This window comes from Musa acuminata, chromosome BXJ2-1, assembly GCF_036884655.1.
Source record: "Musa acuminata AAA Group cultivar baxijiao chromosome BXJ2-1, Cavendish_Baxijiao_AAA, whole genome shotgun sequence".
NCBI lineage: Eukaryota > Viridiplantae > Streptophyta > Magnoliopsida > Zingiberales > Musaceae > Musa > Musa acuminata.
Window position 1 is genome coordinate 6,668,263 of NC_088338.1, and position 18,397 is coordinate 6,686,659.

General features: G+C 37.3%; 2 protein-coding genes across 2 annotated transcripts; one reads left to right on the forward strand and one right to left on the reverse strand.

Moving 5' to 3' along the window:
• Positions 1-878: 878 nt before the first annotated feature.
• Positions 879-10,269, reverse strand: LOC135598667 (splicing factor Cactin-like). The gene is made up of 13 exons (XM_065092830.1): positions 9,899-10,269; positions 9,709-9,800; positions 7,544-7,640; positions 6,389-6,460; positions 6,190-6,252; positions 5,948-6,088; positions 5,324-5,419; positions 4,386-4,670; positions 3,240-3,378; positions 3,011-3,153; positions 1,771-1,947; positions 1,359-1,625; positions 879-1,253 (listed from the first exon to the last, which is right to left on the reverse strand). The coding sequence occupies exons 1-13, from the start codon at positions 10,232-10,234 to the stop codon at positions 1,134-1,136; spliced, it is 2,028 nt and encodes a 675-aa protein (XP_064948902.1). The 5' UTR covers positions 10,235-10,269; the 3' UTR covers positions 879-1,133.
• Positions 10,270-10,645: 376 nt separating this feature from the next.
• LOC135598668 (transcription initiation factor IIA subunit 2) lies at positions 10,646-16,513 on the forward strand. The gene is made up of 4 exons (XM_065092831.1): positions 10,646-10,863; positions 12,270-12,401; positions 12,497-12,547; positions 16,168-16,513. The coding sequence occupies exons 2-4, from the start codon at positions 12,273-12,275 to the stop codon at positions 16,306-16,308; spliced, it is 321 nt and encodes a 106-aa protein (XP_064948903.1). The 5' UTR covers positions 10,646-10,863; positions 12,270-12,272; the 3' UTR covers positions 16,309-16,513.
• The last annotated feature ends 1,884 nt before the right edge of the window (positions 16,514-18,397 follow it).

An 18,397-nucleotide genomic window follows, 5' to 3' on the forward strand; every position in this document is an offset into this window, starting at 1 on the left:
AAGAATTGTTTTGTATTTACATCGGTGTCAATATAATTTTTTGAAGGATGAAAGAGCCATTGATGCAGAGTAACGTCACTTTACATTTGTGTTGGCATTAATATAGTTGCAACGTCACTTTACATTTGTGTTGGCATTAATATAGTTGCTAAGCGATGCCGTTCGAGCATCGACATCGACATAAATACAGAGCGGTTTTCATTATCGCTCTCCTCATCTACAACAATCACCTACAGTGCAGCTCTCAACGACATCGTCGTCCTCTACCACCAATGCTATCCGTTACCATCGACGTCATCATCCATTACCACTGATTAGGAAGTTAACATTACTTTTTTATTTTTATTTTTGTATTTCTATTTATAAAATCAATGATATTAAGATAAATAAACTTAAATATTTTATTTTCGTAATTATAAAAAACATTAATATAATTTTTTAAAGTATAAAAATTAAAATACTAAAAATAACTAATTACAGGAGTTATAATTAACTCCATCTAAAGCAGTAATGGTCCCGCGTGCGTTCACCAATAGATGTGCTGTAATCACTAGAGTCGGATAAATCAATGAAATTTTGCCCGCCCGAGAGAGCAATCCCCTCGCATGGTGTAATCATAAAACTAGTTGCGTAGAGCAAAATTGTTGCTTTGCATAGTACTACACCAACAAACACTACCGTAGCCACTGTTTAGCTTCTCAGCAGGCAACGGTGGTATCTGCATCATCACAAACACAGTGTGACGACAACAGACTTCATCGACGCAGCGCCGATGCCCTCTAAAGATTTGGATAATGGCAGATTGCACAAAGGCAATCACAAACTGAACAATTACATGAGCCAAGTCCAGACATTGGAGCAATTCAACAAACAAAAAAGAAAAAAAAACATTTAAAATCTACCTTAATGATATATAAATTTTATATGAACAGACGACACAACTTGGCTTCATCCTGACTGGAAAGAAAGATTAATGCAAAGACAATTACCAGGTATTACCAGATGAATAAAATCCATTGGCTTACGATCTTATAACAATCCCTGTAAGCACCCGTGTGTGATTATAAGAAGTTTGTCCAAAAGTTTTTCCTTCCTCCTGTCTTCCTCCTTCAACTCTTTCAACCAAGCAGGAATTATCTCCTGTAGCGGTACCGCTTGAAGTTGAAATAGAGATGCAGAATGCCACGCTCAAATGTACATTTAAAGCCCTTCTTGTGAGAATACTCCCATTCCTTGTTGACAATGCGGAAGGCCTGTTAAATGTGTCAGAAAGAAAGCAGGTAAAATAAGGAATTGTAAAAATGATAAAAATCCAGAAATGAACATGATGCTAGCAGCTTGAGAAAAATGACACTCACAATATCCTCGTAGGGAGGTCCCGCATGAAATCTTATGAGACATGTCTCACCATTGCTATCGTCCTTTTCAATAGTGTACACAGGTGCTTTCGTCTTGTCAACAAGATCAGGATAAAAGATATTGAACTTGTATCCCTGTACAATCTTCGGTGGAGGGTTATCATGATCATAATGGGTCTGGTTATATTTATTCCACTCGTATCCGGTATGAACCCGATTGAAGTACTTGGGTTTTCTTGGCCGATATTTGTCATGCCACCAGTACACCTGGAAGGAAAAAGATGTCAAAAAGTCAGTCTCACGTAAGCAGATAAAAAAGGTGCATATCTTTTGCAAATGGCAGTGCATGCACCACTTCAGCACCATCAACATGCAATATTCTGAACCTTTCTAAATAAGAGTGAGCTTGAACCTGTGAATCCAGGGTCACTTCAGCACCAGCACCAAAAACTGCATCACCTTCTTCCATAGCTCCCATGGCTTTCATGGCTTTGAGTTCCATGCTATCTTCAGGTGTATTAGTCTTTGCAGTTATTGCTTCCTGAATCCTTCTTTGCTGCTCTATTACTACAGCCTCACGTTTCCGCTCCTGCAAGAAATACGTTTCCCATTCTTAACCATAATCAATAACCTTTTGACATCAGAAAGTAATCCAATAAGAGAATGCTAAGTGAGAAAGTTCATTGAAATAGAGCAAATTTTGGGTAGCAGTGTACCACTGATCACACCGTCAGTTGGGCAATCTTACTGATCCTTTTTGTCAAATCTGCCTAAACCATCAAATAACTGAACTGACAAAAATCAAAACTTGGAGGGCGTTAGGGTCAAGACTCACCAATCAGAATCAAAATTTGACAGATAGTGGTCGACGGTGGCCAAACACAGCATTTGTTTTGCATGAAAATGAATCTCATGCCCCAAGCAACATACAATCTATCAGGACTGCACTAACCTTGGGTCTCTCATTTGAATTGCAAACCTTGTGATTCAGACCGGATAACTGACTTCACTGGTCGAATGGTTAAAGTACAGGGAATTATCAGGCATATTTCATATAACCTCTATAGTCCTTGTACTTCTTTTCCTGACAGTAATATGCTATATTTTTCCCAAATTCTGAGACAGCTATGTACAAGTCATTATCTCTTCTGTATTAGCCATCCAAATTACTAAAAATGGATACATAAGTCATTGTTTTTTCCTGATTGATTATCTCATCGATATCTAATTAGCCTATATGAGATATCAACATGGTATGCAATTTCGAATGGTACCGCCTGGTATGAGCGGTACATACCGATCCGACGGTATACCGGTACGTGGACCGCTAACGTGCTACAGTATTACAGTGCTATACTGTAGCAGTGCTGCAGTACTATAGTAGAGAGAAAGAAATATTTTAAATTAGGTGTACCGCTCGATACGCCCTGGTGTACTGCTCAGTATGCCTTAGTGTACCGCTCGGTATATGATACCGTACCGTACCGAGCCAACTTTGAAACACAGGTATGGCATGGTATTGCATACCTTGGATATCAAGAATAAAAATGAGCCATTGAGGTGAATTCTAGGCTTGATCCATCAATGACATGTTCCTCAGCATAATTTCAAGTAAAGATAAAACTGTAGAAGCTACAAGGAAGTATCATTACCAGCTCTGCCCTATCTTCTTCAGGATCAATTGCTTCATCATCTTCATCGCCTTGCAAGAGTTGAGGTGAAAAGGAGCCTAGTTCTTCTTCAGGTTCACAGCTTGGCTCCTCAATTATGGGTTCAGGAGAATAAGGCTTGGAATCTAATTATAAAATTACAACATAAGCAAAAAGATTTATCTTTTAAAAAGAGATTCTAAGAAAGATTAAATTCAGAAGAAAATTATACCCTCTGTATCATGCATTACATCCTCCACCTCAGGCCTTATATCTTCATGTGCTTCTAAGTGGTGTTCATCGTCTGCAACTTGCTCCAAACGTTGCAGATACTTTCTTAAAAGTGAAGTATGGATTTCTCTCAAGCAAGCCTGCATTGTTAGACCTTCATTCAGCTAACATAACAAGAAATTCAGAGCTATACTGATGAAGAAAAAGCTAAAATACACAACAAATGTTGCAATATACACAACACCCTAAAATTTTAGTGTTAAATATATATGTAGATCATAGACAAGTTCACACAGAATATATGAGAAGTATGTCATTTTTCCAAAGTAAGCATTGTTAATGATCAAAAAAATAAGTGCAACACGTGCCAATGTAAGTAGGCACATGCCAAATAAAAGGAAATGGAGGTGTGTGATGGCATGTCCTGTGTGACCATCTGTACTGGTGAATGAAACAAATCACCACCATTCCCTTCCCAAATGCACCTTTGCACATGAATTGCATGTGCCCTCATGAAGGGACACATGGTATGATGATATGGAAGGGCTGGGCACAAGGTGGCATGTGATATTTAAATCCTAGTTCATTGACATGGAAATCTATCATAACCATGTTCCTATCATATTTTATCACTGGCGTCCTTATCTTGAGATGTTTCATTTGTTTGTTTTCCTCTTGAAACACTACACCTTTTGAAACCAATGTTTAGCCTAAGTAGCTCTTGCTTAGAAGAACAAGGACAAAAAGCCGTTAGGGAATTTTACAATCCCATCAAGTTCGGAGGAAAGGATAGAATTCAGAGGCCTCAAAATGCAAAATTTTAAAAATATATAGAAGAAAAGACTTCTCAAACTCAAATCTTTTTTTTTTTTCAAACTTGAAGGCAAAACAGATATAGTCAGCAAGAGTACAATTTCTATTCTAGTGCCTACAAAAGGCACAACAACCTGCAAGTAGGGAAAATTTAAAGTTTAAAAAATATGACACAAACATAGCAATTAACAGAAAGGACTTTGATGACCAATTGAGATGATAAGCAACACTCTAGTCTAAAGTCATGATTAATATCAATAATTATCGATCTAAAACAAAAGCCTATGGAAAATTAGAAGCAAAAAAGGCTAGTTTCAGTGAACTGGCTGTATACCTTTGCTTTATATATTTGGAGGCGTTTTAATATAGCTTCCCAATACTCAACAACCTTGGCAGTGCCTGAGCGCATTTGTGACTCAATTTGTTGTTGCATTGCCTCCAAATCCCTGAACTTCTTCCCTTCTAAGAGATTCTTCACATCTGCCTCAATGCTGGAGTGCAAACCCCTTTCTTCTGCAAGAACCTCAGGAGGTGGTTCCTCACCACGTACTCTAGCTCGATCTAGTGCATCTCTTTTCCGAGCTTCAGCAAGTTCCCAGTTACAAATTACCATCAATGCCTGTTCCATAAAAGCATGCCACTTATTGGGTTTCAAATAATAAAATAAAAATATTAAACACAGAATGAACTGTTCAAAAGGGATAAAAACAATACGAAAGGCCATTAGCCCACCAAAGTTGCCATATTGGTGTTGACATTACCAATTATATCAATATACATTATGGAATAAAAGTATAAAACATTTGCATTTTCCTTTCAACGATTTGATGAATTAAAATCCCCCATATTTTCAGGTTTTCTTGATTCAATGATCTGCTCCCATGATCGGAAGCCTAAATATCAATCACATATTTTCCATTTTTCTTCAACTTGATGTTTCTTGACCCTTTATTCACCCAAATTCAATTCAATCATGCATCCAATTCTATGACACTCGAAATTATAAATTAGGTGTGCTGGTGGCTGCACATAGATATGTGATCGCTTTTGCAGAAAAAGAATACACGAGTTTCTTCTCCAATCTGATTGGGCGCATAGGATGTTTTATGAGCTATTACTAAATCTGTTCCTACTTTGAAAAAGAATTACCTAATTACAAACAAAGACACCTTCAAGCAAATGGAAGATAGAGAAGGGGGAGAGAACAAGAGAGTAGGTCACAGAACTCATACTGTAGGCAAAAAAAATATTTAAAAGAAGCAAAGACTTTACCTCCCAATATTCAATATGCATTGGAGTTGCTCTATCCAAATCCAGATGCATCTTAATGTCATCACGAAGCTCTTCCATCTCCTTCACAGTAAGCCCCTACATTTTCAACAAATTGATTATGTTGACCATACAAGGAATTATCAACCTGAAGTTACCGAAAAATGACCTTCTCCAAGGTTCCAACATTAGAAATATTAATTTCCAGTGTCTGTAATATTGGCTGGTGATGGCCAATTGACAACTGACAACAGATTAAACCTAAGTTAAATGAACTAAATTTGTCTTTAAGAGATAATGATTCATAATGAAGTTGTTGGTACCTAACTTGTGCTGCAAAATTTGGAAACGCTGACCAAGGAATGAGCATCGAGACATGCCATGGCAATCAAAATTCTCAAAGCAATTGAGCGTGTATTATATCCATTGCAACCCCATGAGGTTCTCATCAATAACAAGAAGCAAAAAATTAACTTCAAGGGTGCGTGATACATACTAACTTTATTTCGATCAATATAAACCTTAGCATTACTATATTTTCTCTCTTGAATTCAGGAATAAACTTTAAAATGCCAAAGATTAACAGACAGCGTGTTCTTTTAAAAAGGTTCAAAGAGGTAAATCTACCTTGAATACCATGTAAGGTTCATTTAGTTCAATGTCAAACTCTTCTGAACCACTGAGATTTTTGGTGAGTACATCTATGGGCCTTGAACGTCCTTCACGCAATCTAATCCCAGATCTGACTTTGCTTTGGTCAAAATGGAACTGTTCAAAAAAGTGAACCAAATTACTGGAAGATAAAAGCATTGCATGAAAGTATACATCAGGAGTAGTAAAAATGTGGTGATGTAGAAAGACATAAACACCTCTTCTTCTTTCTTCTCCCAATCTTGAAACTCAGCACGGGCTCGCTCTCTAGCTAGCATTGCCTGCAACATTTTACAAAAGACAGGAATGAGCAGCCTCAACAAAACAATCCTTAGTCAGTTTTTCTTTTCAAGAAAAAGAATCCACGCATACGTGGAAATGTGTGTTATATTTAGAAAATCAGAATTCATAACCAACCATTTCTTCCTCATGTTGTGCCTTTTCAATTGCCCTTTCCTCTCTTCTTTTCTTAACTTTCTCAATCTCTGCCTGCATCATCATGCAAATATTGTTATAATGGTACAAACCTATGCACAAAATATGCAACCAAAAGTACTTGTCCAAGATTAAAAATCAACTAAGAAGCAAATAAAAGCTTTTCAAGCATGCATAAAAACTACAGTATACAATATACCCAAGCCTGTAGTAGGCAAAAAGAAAAAACATAATAACATATACTGTTAATTTTTTCATGAGAATTTTTCAAACAATATTCAAAGTGGAACATCCAAGTGAGTAGGCATATCATTAATAGGATACAAAATGATCTTTCTTTCCATGTCAGATAGTCATATCTTTATAGATGTAATAATATGAAATATTATCTTGCTTAAATGGAAGTTCTGATGAGGAAGGTAAAGAAAGAAGAAATCTACGTATCTATCTCCAGAACGTTTCTGGTGCCACAGGAGAGTTATATGCTGAACACCTAGATAACAGAGGCCAGAACAGAACAACAATGAAAATTACTGACCAGGTTAAACTCATTGTCAGGTCTTAAGGGCCAATGGCATATGGGAGGTGGAAGGGAGTTAGAGATCAAATCAGTCGAGTTACAATCATGTCAAACTCATTCTTGGGTCTCCAAAGCCAATGACAAATGGGAGGTGAAAGGTCGCTAGAGATCAACAAGGTCAAGCTCAAGAGGAAGATTGTGTTTTGTTCTGATATTTTACAACCAAAGGAAGTATATTCAAAGACCAACCAAAATATGCAAAATCAAATACTCAAAATCTGTTTCAACACAAACAAAGACTGAAACTGTAAATTGAATGAAGTTATACATAGATAATTAAATCAGATCATGATGTACCATATATATAATCCAACTAAAATCATAGCTGCACTTGCATATAGCAGTCAACTTATGTTTCCATTTAAATTAATGACTGAAGTGGTAAATCTTGTACATATTGCAAATATTGTAATAAACTATGGAATTGGCCTATCATGTTATACACTTATAACTACTTAACCCGAATTGAATGTTATGCAATCTACTTTGACTGATTCAAGCAAAACTGAAATAAAATATGAATGATTATGCAGTTGTAGTACATGATAATTTCATACCATCCTTTCTCTTTGCCTCTTCTTTTCAGCCTTTACAGATATATCCAAAGGTACACCTTGAGTGATATCATGTTCTATCTTTTTCCTCCATACAAACCTGCCAATATGATAATGAACAAAGTAATAAGTATGAAAAAAAGGAGATATGATAGCATGCTTATGAAGAAAAGCTCCTTTCTTTCACATCCAAAGAGGCCTTCTAAAAGAATAAACCTCACTTGTTAATACTAGAACAAAGTAGAAGAGATTACGACCTACCAAGGGACCAGACTATATCTTTCTTAGAAATAAAGAACTGAGAAACACAAATCCAAGAAAAATGATTATACTCAAATATCCAAAAGGGTGATTATCTCAATTACCAATGCATACACCAAGCCTATATCAAATTTGATGAATGCACAAGCAACTGCTAATATAATTAAGACATGTCAATAGTCATGATAAACCTACTTATGTTACCTTTTTATTTTTACATGCTTCTTTCTATTCATAGAATCTTTTTCAACATGAAAATGCTGATGTGATAAACCTTCCATACGAGGGTTCAGAACATCAAAAGCCCTCCTCCGCAACCCTCTTCTAATCCCATGCCACCACCAACCAATCACAACTGTTACTATTCAAAAAAATTAAAGTGTAATTTTTTGTTTTCCTAAGTCTCCTCAATTTTTCTGATTACAATCCTCTTATAATCCCTTTTTGTGTGCTCTTTTTTGACGTATTCAATGTAAAACCTCCCCCCCAACACAAATAGAAAAATGCCTCTTTATTTTGTTTTCTTAGTACATAAATTCTTGTCCTAATGTGCTCTTCATCTTTTTATTTTCCTCAGTCCTCTGTCTTTTCGCATCTCCAATTACAAAACTCTCCCAGAAGTGTTATAAACTTCTTCTCATAGTCCTTTAAGGTTTCGTCCTATTATTTGTCAGTGATCATCGTGTTTATTGTGTGGAATGTTTGACAACTTTGGTTTCACATGTTGCCAACGTCAATTTGCCCCTTCCGATTTTCAGATTGTCATATCCTATTGGTGAATCAAGTAATGCAGCTAAGAATATCACAAGCTGATTATTAGAATTGAATAGACAATTATAAAAATAAGTAGAAGTCAGAATAAGAAACTCCAAAAGAATGTTCTATATATCCCAGTCAATTCAGTTACTTTGCAAGAATAGACTAGCTGAAACGAGTCCCAAGAAGGAAATGATTTGTTTTTAATATTGGGTCAAGTGAAAAGTGTATTTGGAATAACCGAATGAAGTGAATGGAAGTAGAAACCTGTCATTGAAGTTAGTCTTAGTTGGCTTTAGACTGTGATCTTACAGTCTTACCCACATAAAGATTTAAACCTAGTAGTGACTCTTACTCAAATAGGATGTAGAAACAACAGTTAAGTGGCACACATGAAGATTATGACACATTACCTCTGATGGACTAATAATTGATTTAGTTCATTTTTCGCTATGTTTACCTCTGCTTGGTCAAATTGTTAGCTAGAATAAACTAATAACCTCTCTTACCATAATTTAGGTATTTATTTCTAAATGGGAAAGCCAATAGTCACCAAATAACCCGCCCTAGTATTCATGTGCAATTTAGAGCTTGACAATCTCAACAAATATAGTACACAATGAGCACAGACAACTTGATGTTTCTTTCGTAACTTTACCAGACATGGCATTTTATATGCTTAGAAATCAGATCAGAGTAATATATTTCCTACCAACATAATTGTAAATTTCAGGTACAATTTGCATCATCCAAAATTTCTTCTGTTTCCATTTACTCTGATGGCTGAACCAGGATCAGTCCCATAACAAGGCCACACAATCAACTGTATCCTTCCCAGCTCAGGCACCATACTTACTGTACCCCAGATAGCACGAAGTTTCAATCTGTCAAAGAATTCTATGCTGATGTGTGGGAGAAGTGATGTAATTCACTTTCAACTAACAATCATCTTTTAGAAAAGGAACCAGAACCAAAAATAGTCCAGTTATGTGACTATCATCTTAGCAAATGAAGCTATACAATTCCTATGCTCAATTTCTATGCAAGGATTACTAAACCCTAAACAGCACACTGACTAAAAACGAAGAGCTCCTATCAATCAGATATAATTAATTATTAATTTCTTAAGTAAAAAAAGAGAGAGAAGTTACTTCTCGGTCAGGTTCGAGTCCCCAAATGGATTTGAATCATTGGAGTAGCCAGATACTGCATTTGCTTTGAGCTTCTTCGCAACCTTCAGAGCCTAATGAAAACAATATTTTAAGGGATTTGAGAACTCCAACAAACCCTAGAAAGAAGTCCCAAAGCAAATAAAGCGTGGAGGAGAGAAAAGGACGGCACCTTCTTCTGGGCTTTCTTGGCCATGTACTCCAATACCTCCTCATCGGTGATATCCCTCGACGACCTCTTCTTCCGTCTTCCCCGCCGGTCCTCCGATCCGGAATCGAAGTAATCGCTGCCATCATCGTCGGAGCTCCGACGGCCACTGCTCCTCTTCTTCCGCCCCCTTCGGCTGCTGTCGCCGTCGCTGCTCCGGCGTCCGCTCCTCCCATGGGAAGAGCTCCGCCGCCTTCTCTGAGGCGAATCGGACGCCGTTTCAGACTCATCGTCGTCATCCGACGATGGCGATCTCCCTCGCCGCCTCTCTCTCTTTCCATCGCCCTCGCCTTTGGCCATCGAATCGAAACCTCCTAATCCGCAGGTATAGAAGCACCGCCTTAATGACTTGGCCGAGTCCGGACTCGCTATTATTACAGAACGTCCATCCCGACGCGTGATCTGCCACTCATTTCACTTTAAGAGATGTGTGCTGACATGATTGACGTTGTTAAGATTCGCATCAAGATCACGGACTGTAACGGACCGAGTTAATCTGCGGCCCAAAGGCTACTGAGTTGGCCCGTTCTTGTTGAGGAAATCGCCCGAGCCGTAGCACCAAACTCGGGGTCTAACTCAAGGCTCGGACGATCAGGATCCATTAAATCAACAGCACGGGACGGTAGATATATGATTCGCATAAAAGCACGCGGACAACATAGTAATGAAGTGCTTCCTCGAGGCTTTCTTCCTCTATATATATGTCTTTCACCCGATGGCATCGCCTATATAACCCTCGAGTCGAAGTCCTCCATTGCAGACGGACATCTGCCTCTTTACCTCGTGGTCGCTCTCTTGCCTCGAGCGCACCAGCGGAGCTCTCTTTACCGTCGCTGAAGCCCCTGGGAGTCTGCTCTCGTCAGCGGCGGGCGGTGGATGAGATTAGGGTTCCGGCCGACGAGTTTTAGCCTAAAATCTCGCGATCAGAGGTCATTTCCTTCCGCTAACGCTCCCTATTATGCTGTCGTACGGGCGGGAATTAAAAGCCCCTTGTTTTAAACCTTCTTTATTTACTTTGTCTTGGATTTTGGTTTTGGCGTCAGTTGGATTTGAATGACCGGGAAGGAGCAAACTTTCCTTTGCTTTGATTTGATGGTTTGTGGAATGATATATGCGTTGTCGCGGTTGATATATGGAAACTTAGATGGTTTATCTGCTTGGATGTCAGGTTAAGGATTCTTTTTATACATGATAGAGTTAACTTTCAAATTTCTCCTTTTTTTTTGTTGTTGCTTAATTTCTTGATAATTACAACAGCCAAGGAAAGATATTTGATGAAGATTATTTCTGTTGGGAAACGGGAAGAGAAGTTATTTCTTAGGGCTTTGAACACGAAGTGTTCAAGAGTAAAACGGTGTCTTTGCTTCATGTTGGTCTTTGATGCTATATCCTAGCGCTTGATAGACTCTTGAAGAAAAGAGGTCCATTTTGTATCTTAGAAAGGGGTCCATGTTTTGTTTTCACTATATGATGCTCCTCTTCTTTGAATCAAGTGCAAAATTCAAAGCTCGCGCAGGAAGGGGCATGTTTTATATTATTGAAAAGTGGGGTTCTCCTTGGTCATTTTTAATAACTGGGTGTTTTCTTGTTAAATCACCCTTTGAAATAAGTGATAGTTGCATAAATGATCGAGGCACCACATGTTGTTGCCATCAATGTTCTTTTTTTTTTCCGACGCCATAGGCTTTGCTATTGGAATATGCCACAGTTGTGTTGAGGTTCTATTTAAGAAAGATTCTTGTGCATTGACATTGTTTACTAATTGTGTTGTTGTATGACTTGTATTCTTGGGATGATATTTATGTTTGTCCTTTATAGCATAGGAAAGTGGAATGTACACTATCCCTCAACATACTTTGATCACCATTCCTTTTTGCTTTGGTACTAATTCCACGTTATTACTATAAAAACATCCTTTGCTATTGGAATATGCAACAGTTGTGTTGAGGTTCTATTTAAGATAGATTCTTGTGCATTGACTTTGTTTACTATCTGTGTTGTTGTATGACTTATTTTCTTGGGATGGTCTTTATGCTTGCTCTTTATAGCATAGGAAAGTGCAATGTACACTATCCCTTAGCATACTTTGATCATCATTACTATAAAAACATCCTTTGGGTATCCAGATTCTGTGGTTCTTAATATAATTCTTCATGATATTAACTTTCTGGTAGAGGCCGATTTCTGAATATGTAAAAGGAGTTGTGCTCTATCTTCACATTGTAATGTACAGGAAACAAAACAACCTTCCCTTCCTTGTTTTTCTTTTTCTTATTTTGTAGCCCTGAGTTTTTTGTTTTTTAAGTAATCTTTGATCATTGGCATGCTAAAATAGGCCATGGCCACATTTGAGTTGTACCGAAGGTCCTCCATTGGCATGTGCTTGACGGAAACCTTAGATGAGATGGTATCTACTGGAACTTTGAGCCCAGAGCTAGCTTATCAAGTGCTTGTGCAGTTTGATAAGGTAATGTGGTTTTTAACCCTTGACATTTCTTGTGGATAATTCTATTTTCAGTCATATTTATGAGTGCTCTTCTCTTTGGTATTGTCTCTTTCCAGTCTATGACAGAGGCCTTGGAGACCCAAGTGAAGAGCAAGGTTTCTGTCAAGGTATATATTTGCTGTTAGGTGTATTCTTTATCATGTATCCAAGTTTAGCAAAAAGGAAATTATGCTTGTTATGGTACTTGTGCCTTTAACCTTTTGTCAACTAGTCATTTGACCAAGACTGCTCTACAGTATCATGTCAAATGTGAGGTGTAACATTAACTGAAGTCTTTGCTATTATTTTTTGTTAATCTTGGATCCTGGACAGATTAATCCCACATCTGTCCGGGTCAAATTCTTGGACATCATTCCACAAGGATTTGAACCCAGAAGCTCTCCTAGATGAAGAAGGGACCAACCACATAGCTAATGCCTGAATTGTTTATGACAATGTTCCTTTAGATATAGTTATGTGCGACAAGTAGTTTCTTATATGTCATGCTTACGAGAGAACTTGTGGCCATATCAAGTAATTCTTATTCGTAGTGCTCTTGTTGCTTAAGCTTTGTTCAACTTTGGTATTTCTTGTTCAAATTATTCCTTTTCCTTTCCAGTGAGCAGCAGAAATTCATCAAAAATAGCCATAGATGCAGATTCAAATATAAGGAAATCTTTGTAAATATTAAGAGTATACTTTCAACAATCAACTTTGAAAAATTAACTCCAAATGAATTCCACTTCTTAGCTTACTTTATACTCACGATCTCCTTGAAAGCAGCAACAAGTTGCTGTAAGTTCCAGTAATCAGCGAGTGCCTTTCATTGTTTTCTGTCGGTGTTTTTTACCTTCGTATAGCGGGAACAATATGTAGAATGAGGTCCACCCTTTAGCATCCTGTAGGGGTGTTCCAATCGAACCAAAAAACCTAACTGAATCGGAATTAAACCAGAACTGAACTGATCCGAAACCGGTTTGGCCTGTACATCAATAGTTTGGTTTTGAAAGCTACAAACAGTTCTGATTCCGGATGCTGTTCTTCAGTTTGGTTAACTAGTTCGGATTGAACCAAACTTATTTTGCAAAATTTCCTTGGGTACTTGGGTTCCATGAATTGGTGATCAAATGGGTGTACAAGATTACTGTTGGCTCAAGTTCAATATTACAATTTCACAAATCTTATCATGTTGGTTCAAGTTGACTAAGATTTCGATTCGGTTTAACTGGTTCATTTGAAATATATATATTTTTTAAATTACTTGAAATTACAAACTGGTTAACTAAATTGGATTAATTGATTTTGAATCGGTTCGGTAAAGGTAAGGTTGGTTTGAATCAGTTCGGACTTACCTTACTTTAATCGAACCAAATCATATATCGGTTCAGTTTGGTTCAGCCCTTAATGATTCGGTTTGAACCACTTTGAACAACCATAGTATTCCTTTCTAACCTTTTGTATCTCCCTCCCTCTATTTATTCAATATGGTAGGCTGTTACTTAAACACATCTTTTATTTTTGCATTTCTTTATCTGTCTGTCTTAAAAGCCTGATTTGATTGATCTTAAAAATTTGAGTCACTGGTTCTCTCTGTTTTATTATTTTTTAATTTTAATTTTTATATTTTTGGTTTTTAAAGTGAGGAACATTTCCATCTTGTTTAAGCCGAATATATCATGATGTTCCCATGAATTTTTCTTCACTCACACTTCTCTCAACCTCTATATTTCTCTCTTTTTCATCCTACCCCTTCTTTTTGTCATCTTTGTTCATCAGTGTTCTCTCTTTTCATTCTGTCAGCAATTTAGAAAATGATTTTCTTGCTTCCCCATCTCTCTCTCTCATCTTTTTGTTTTTCACTTGCCTGCAAGCATATGTGGATGTGATGGCATACATGACTGCTAGTCATTGAATTGGCTGTTCCCCCAGTAAGGCAATCATTGCTTGCGATCACATATATTATTACTAATTTCTTGCCTATGTCATATAGCTAAATAAATGAACAACTCTTTGTTCAAACATCATTGCTGAAGGCATGCTTATTGTCAACTGTTGAATTTTCATAGTGTCTTAGGAGATATTAGGAGTCTAAGGACCAGTTGTGGATCATTTGTTTTCATCCATCTATACCAAATTTCAAACTTGGGGTGTTAACAGGTCCAGTAATGCCTGTTGTCATTGGAAGCAGTAGATCCTAATTTGGGCCAGACTCTAGAACTGTCTAAAACAAATCTGGCCTGGCACTGACCTCGACATGAATACGACTTGCTGAAATTGGGCCTAAGTTAGGTCTTTTTATCCTTCTTTTCCCTTCTAAACTGATACACTTAGTGCCTGTAAACAAATGCAGATTGATTTTACCACAAATTTAACCCCTTAATTTTGCTCTTTGCTCTGTTTCTAGTTTTATCTTGAGCTCTGTTCTTCATTTTGTTAGCAATTTATGACTAAGATATCATTAAGTGTATATTATCATGTTTTATATATTTGAAATGTGTAGGTATGTAATATATGGGACCAATGTTAGGATGCTTTGGTACATGGTCACTTGTTTTGAACTTATCCATGTGGATAATTTGTAAATGTCCTACATGCATCTATGCAGTGCACATACAACACATTTGCTACTAAACCTTATTGAACTTTTCTAGTTTTATCTTGAGCTCTGTTCTTCATTTTGTTAGCAATTTATGACTAAGATATCATTAAGTGTATATTATCATGTTTTATATATTTGATATGTGTAGGTATGTAATATATGGGACCAATGTTAGGGTGCTTTGGTACATGGTCACTTGTTTTGAACTTATCCATGTGGATAATTTGTAAATGTCCTACATGCATCTATGCAGTGCACATACAACACATTTGCTACTAAACCTTATTGAACTTTTCTGTTAATTAAGAATCTTTTTTCCACTTGTCTCAAATGTGCATGTTTTGCAATGAAGTTGAGTTAGTCAACTGGAAAATTCTGTATACTCTTGATTATTTAAGTGTACCAGATAGGAATTTTTTATGAGCTTATATACTTTCCTATGGCATGGGTATCTCGTCACTGTGTCCACATATTACTGTTGTGCTTTGTGTGTCTGCAATATACAGTACTTTCATCCTTGATTAAATTATGCTGGTTAAGTTTTACAAAGACAATTTATCTTGCTCCATGTCTTGGCCTCGCTGCATTACCGGTACTTATAGGTACTTTTGTTGATTTCACATTATTGATTTGGCAAATTCTCTCATAGTAAACCACCTTTTGTTTTAGTCATTTCCGGATACATAATGACCAGTTTAGAAATTGTCGTGGGTATGGAACTATTGTTATGTGGGGTTCCCATTAGTTTTATTAGAATGTAGAACTGCTTTCCGCTTGCCTCTTAAACTTGTATTCTTCCTCGTCACTCCTATTTGTTGTCCCATCTTTTTCAGGTCCATTGGTTCCTTCTAACTGTTGGAAGTTTATATAGCTATCCTATCGTGTGCTTGTTATGCTGACCTATAAGTTAAACTTTTGTAGTGCCTTCTCACGTGAACGTTATACTTAAATATCATTGCATGGGCATATCCAATTTCTGCACTTTCTACTGGCCAAATCGCTTGTCATAAAAAAATTTCTAGGAAGTACTGTATCAACCTTAAGGGAACTAATTGTCACACCCTCATTTTTTAGTCTGTTCTTTGTTATCAAACCTGTCAATTCGGAAACCTGATATCTTTTTTCCTTTTGGGTAATGCTCTTGTGCAGGGTCATCTGCACACCTACAGGTTTTGTGACAATGTGTGGACATTCATCTTGCAAGATGCAGTTTTCAAAAGTGAGGACCGCCTGGAACAAGTGAAGAGAGTGAAGATTGTTGCTTGTGACTCCAAGTTGCTTACACAGTGAGAGTACCCGTCTTTCCTACTTTCTTAGCAGTGACCATGATTATGCATGTAAATTTTTCTGTTTCTGGACCAACCGGCGGATACCATTCCCTGTGCGAAACTCATCGTCTGGGGCAAAGACCTGTCAGATGAATTTAATTTTATCTTGAAAACATTGAAATCTCTGGAGAAGGTTTCAAAATTGAATGGTCTTTTCCGTTTCAGTATCTTGGTGTTGTGTTGAGATGAAGGATGATGGAAGGTCTTAAACCATGAGCCATCACAGTTCATCCAATTGGTATTGGTGTCTACCATTGACAGAAGGTATAATTACTGGCCGGTATTAGTTATCAATAAAAAACCTCATCTGATCACCCTCTTTATTTCTCTTGAATGCTTTGCTGAGGCCATGTTGTCCACAGTCTCAGACCAGCCTGAAGCAAGCAAACCACTAGCTTCAGAAGACATGTTTTTGTGCCACTTCTATCTGTAAAGCATCCTGAGATCAAATTGCAAGGACTGGTATGCCTTCATGATATATGAGTTGGATCCTATGTTCAAAATGTCAACTCACTGTTGTCCACTTCTCACCCAAGTATGGGGACATCGATCTAAATCTCTCTCCTAGATGTGGAGATGGAGAGACATGACATCATGTGAGAAGGTTACTGTGTGCCCCTAAAAACATCCAAACCTATCAGTCTTTTAGTTCTCTGCATCAGACAAGTAAGCCTTCTCCAACAGTTAAAAGCATCAGAGTCCTGACAGCACTTGCATTGGAGCCATCTCATTGTAGTTATCCATGTGGTCACTGTAGTCAATGGAAATCATGTGATCCTTAAGAAGAGATGGCACAGTCATTTACCTATAACAAATCATTTGGTTCTCTTACTCTATGATGCTTCTGACTTGAGAAATCAAATTAAATGGTATGATCCATAGAGTTGCTGTTTGTCCCATCCTTCCATCAACATCCATTTAATAGAACAACACATGGATGCAGAAAAACCCATTGTCATCACTGTGACTGCAAGTTGTGGATGACAAGTCACCTAGGCAATGGATGATGAGCATGGATGCCATTGTCTCATCACTGTCATGTTGGAGGTGTGATGGTGTGCAAAATGTGCACAAAGCTAGGTTGGCTCTTGTTCCCATTATGTGACACAATCAATCTTTTCAAGAGAAAGTTTGATGAGGCTTTCCTTCAAATGGATCTGATGGAAGACCTTTCTTGTCCACTGAGAACACTTGGTGACAAATATTTGTCTATAGGTGCTGTTTTCCTAAGACACCATGAAAGCTCTCAAATTTTGTATAGAGCAAGTTAGGGTAGTGTATAGGCTTTCAATTGACCATCCCAATCATTGAGAATTCTGAAAGGTGTTAATTTGGAGTCCTTGACTCAAAGATTACATGCCACTGATGTTGTCACAGTCAAAGTCTGAAAACCACATGAGCCAATAGAAAATATATTTTGGGAGGTGGATGATAATTCATATATGAAACTATCAAGAATTGAAAGAGCCGAGTGATATATATTAGTTTTGACTAATAATTCAAGAGGTTTAAGTTTTTTGAGTTATACTGGTATTTAATCCTGGCCATGTTAGCTCTGATGAATCCGACTCAATTTTGAGTTCAATGAATTAAACATTGACATGGTATCAAAGATAAGATTACCACAGTCCTAATCAATTCTTAATAAATGATAGGAACAAAGAAACATCCAATGGTAAGCATGACATGACATGAATGAAGAGTAGTTATTGGAAAGAAGAAATAGAAAGGGCAAAGGTAAATGATATAAATGGGAACTTCGCTGTACTTGGAGAAGTCTATGAATTTTTTTTGTAGTATATGCTGGGCTCAGATCTCAATTGGGTTGACTGCTTTTGTTAGTCTCACAGAAGTGGGAAATATGTTATTGGTCAGTTGGCTCATCTGTCGTGATAACTTGAACCATATCGGTGGATATGAATCAGATAATATAAATAATAGTAATTAGGTTTGTTACGGTCAGAATGAGGTAACTGACCAATAATTCAATTTTGATCTCTCAATCACGGACCAAAATGTTTAATCGGGAGTTAATATAGTATACTCATCAG

What these genes read in the sequence shown, in the direction of transcription:
- LOC135598668 (XM_065092831.1), top strand. Translation starts at nt 12,273, where the DNA reads ATGGCCACATTTGAGTTGTACCGAAGGTCCTCCATTGGCATGTGCTTG. An exon ending in TGCTTGTGCAGTTTGATAAG is followed by an intron (nt 12,402 to 12,496) that starts GTAATGTGGTTT and finishes GTCTCTTTCCAG; the next exon opens with TCTATGACAGAGGCCTTGGA. An exon ending in AGAGCAAGGTTTCTGTCAAG is followed by an intron (nt 12,548 to 16,167) that starts GTATATATTTGC and finishes GCTCTTGTGCAG; the next exon opens with GGTCATCTGCACACCTACAG.
- LOC135598667 (XM_065092830.1), bottom strand. Translation starts at nt 10,234, where the DNA reads ATGGCCAAAGGCGAGGGCGATGGAAAGAGAGAGAGGCGGCGAGGGAGA. An exon ending in CACAACATGAGGAAGAAATG is followed by an intron (nt 6,253 to 6,388) that starts GTTGGTTATGAA and finishes AAAATGTTGCAG; the next exon opens with GCAATGCTAGCTAGAGAGCG. An exon ending in AACCTTACATGGTATTCAAG is followed by an intron (nt 5,420 to 5,947) that starts GTAGATTTACCT and finishes TTGAAAATGTAG; the next exon opens with GGGCTTACTGTGAAGGAGAT.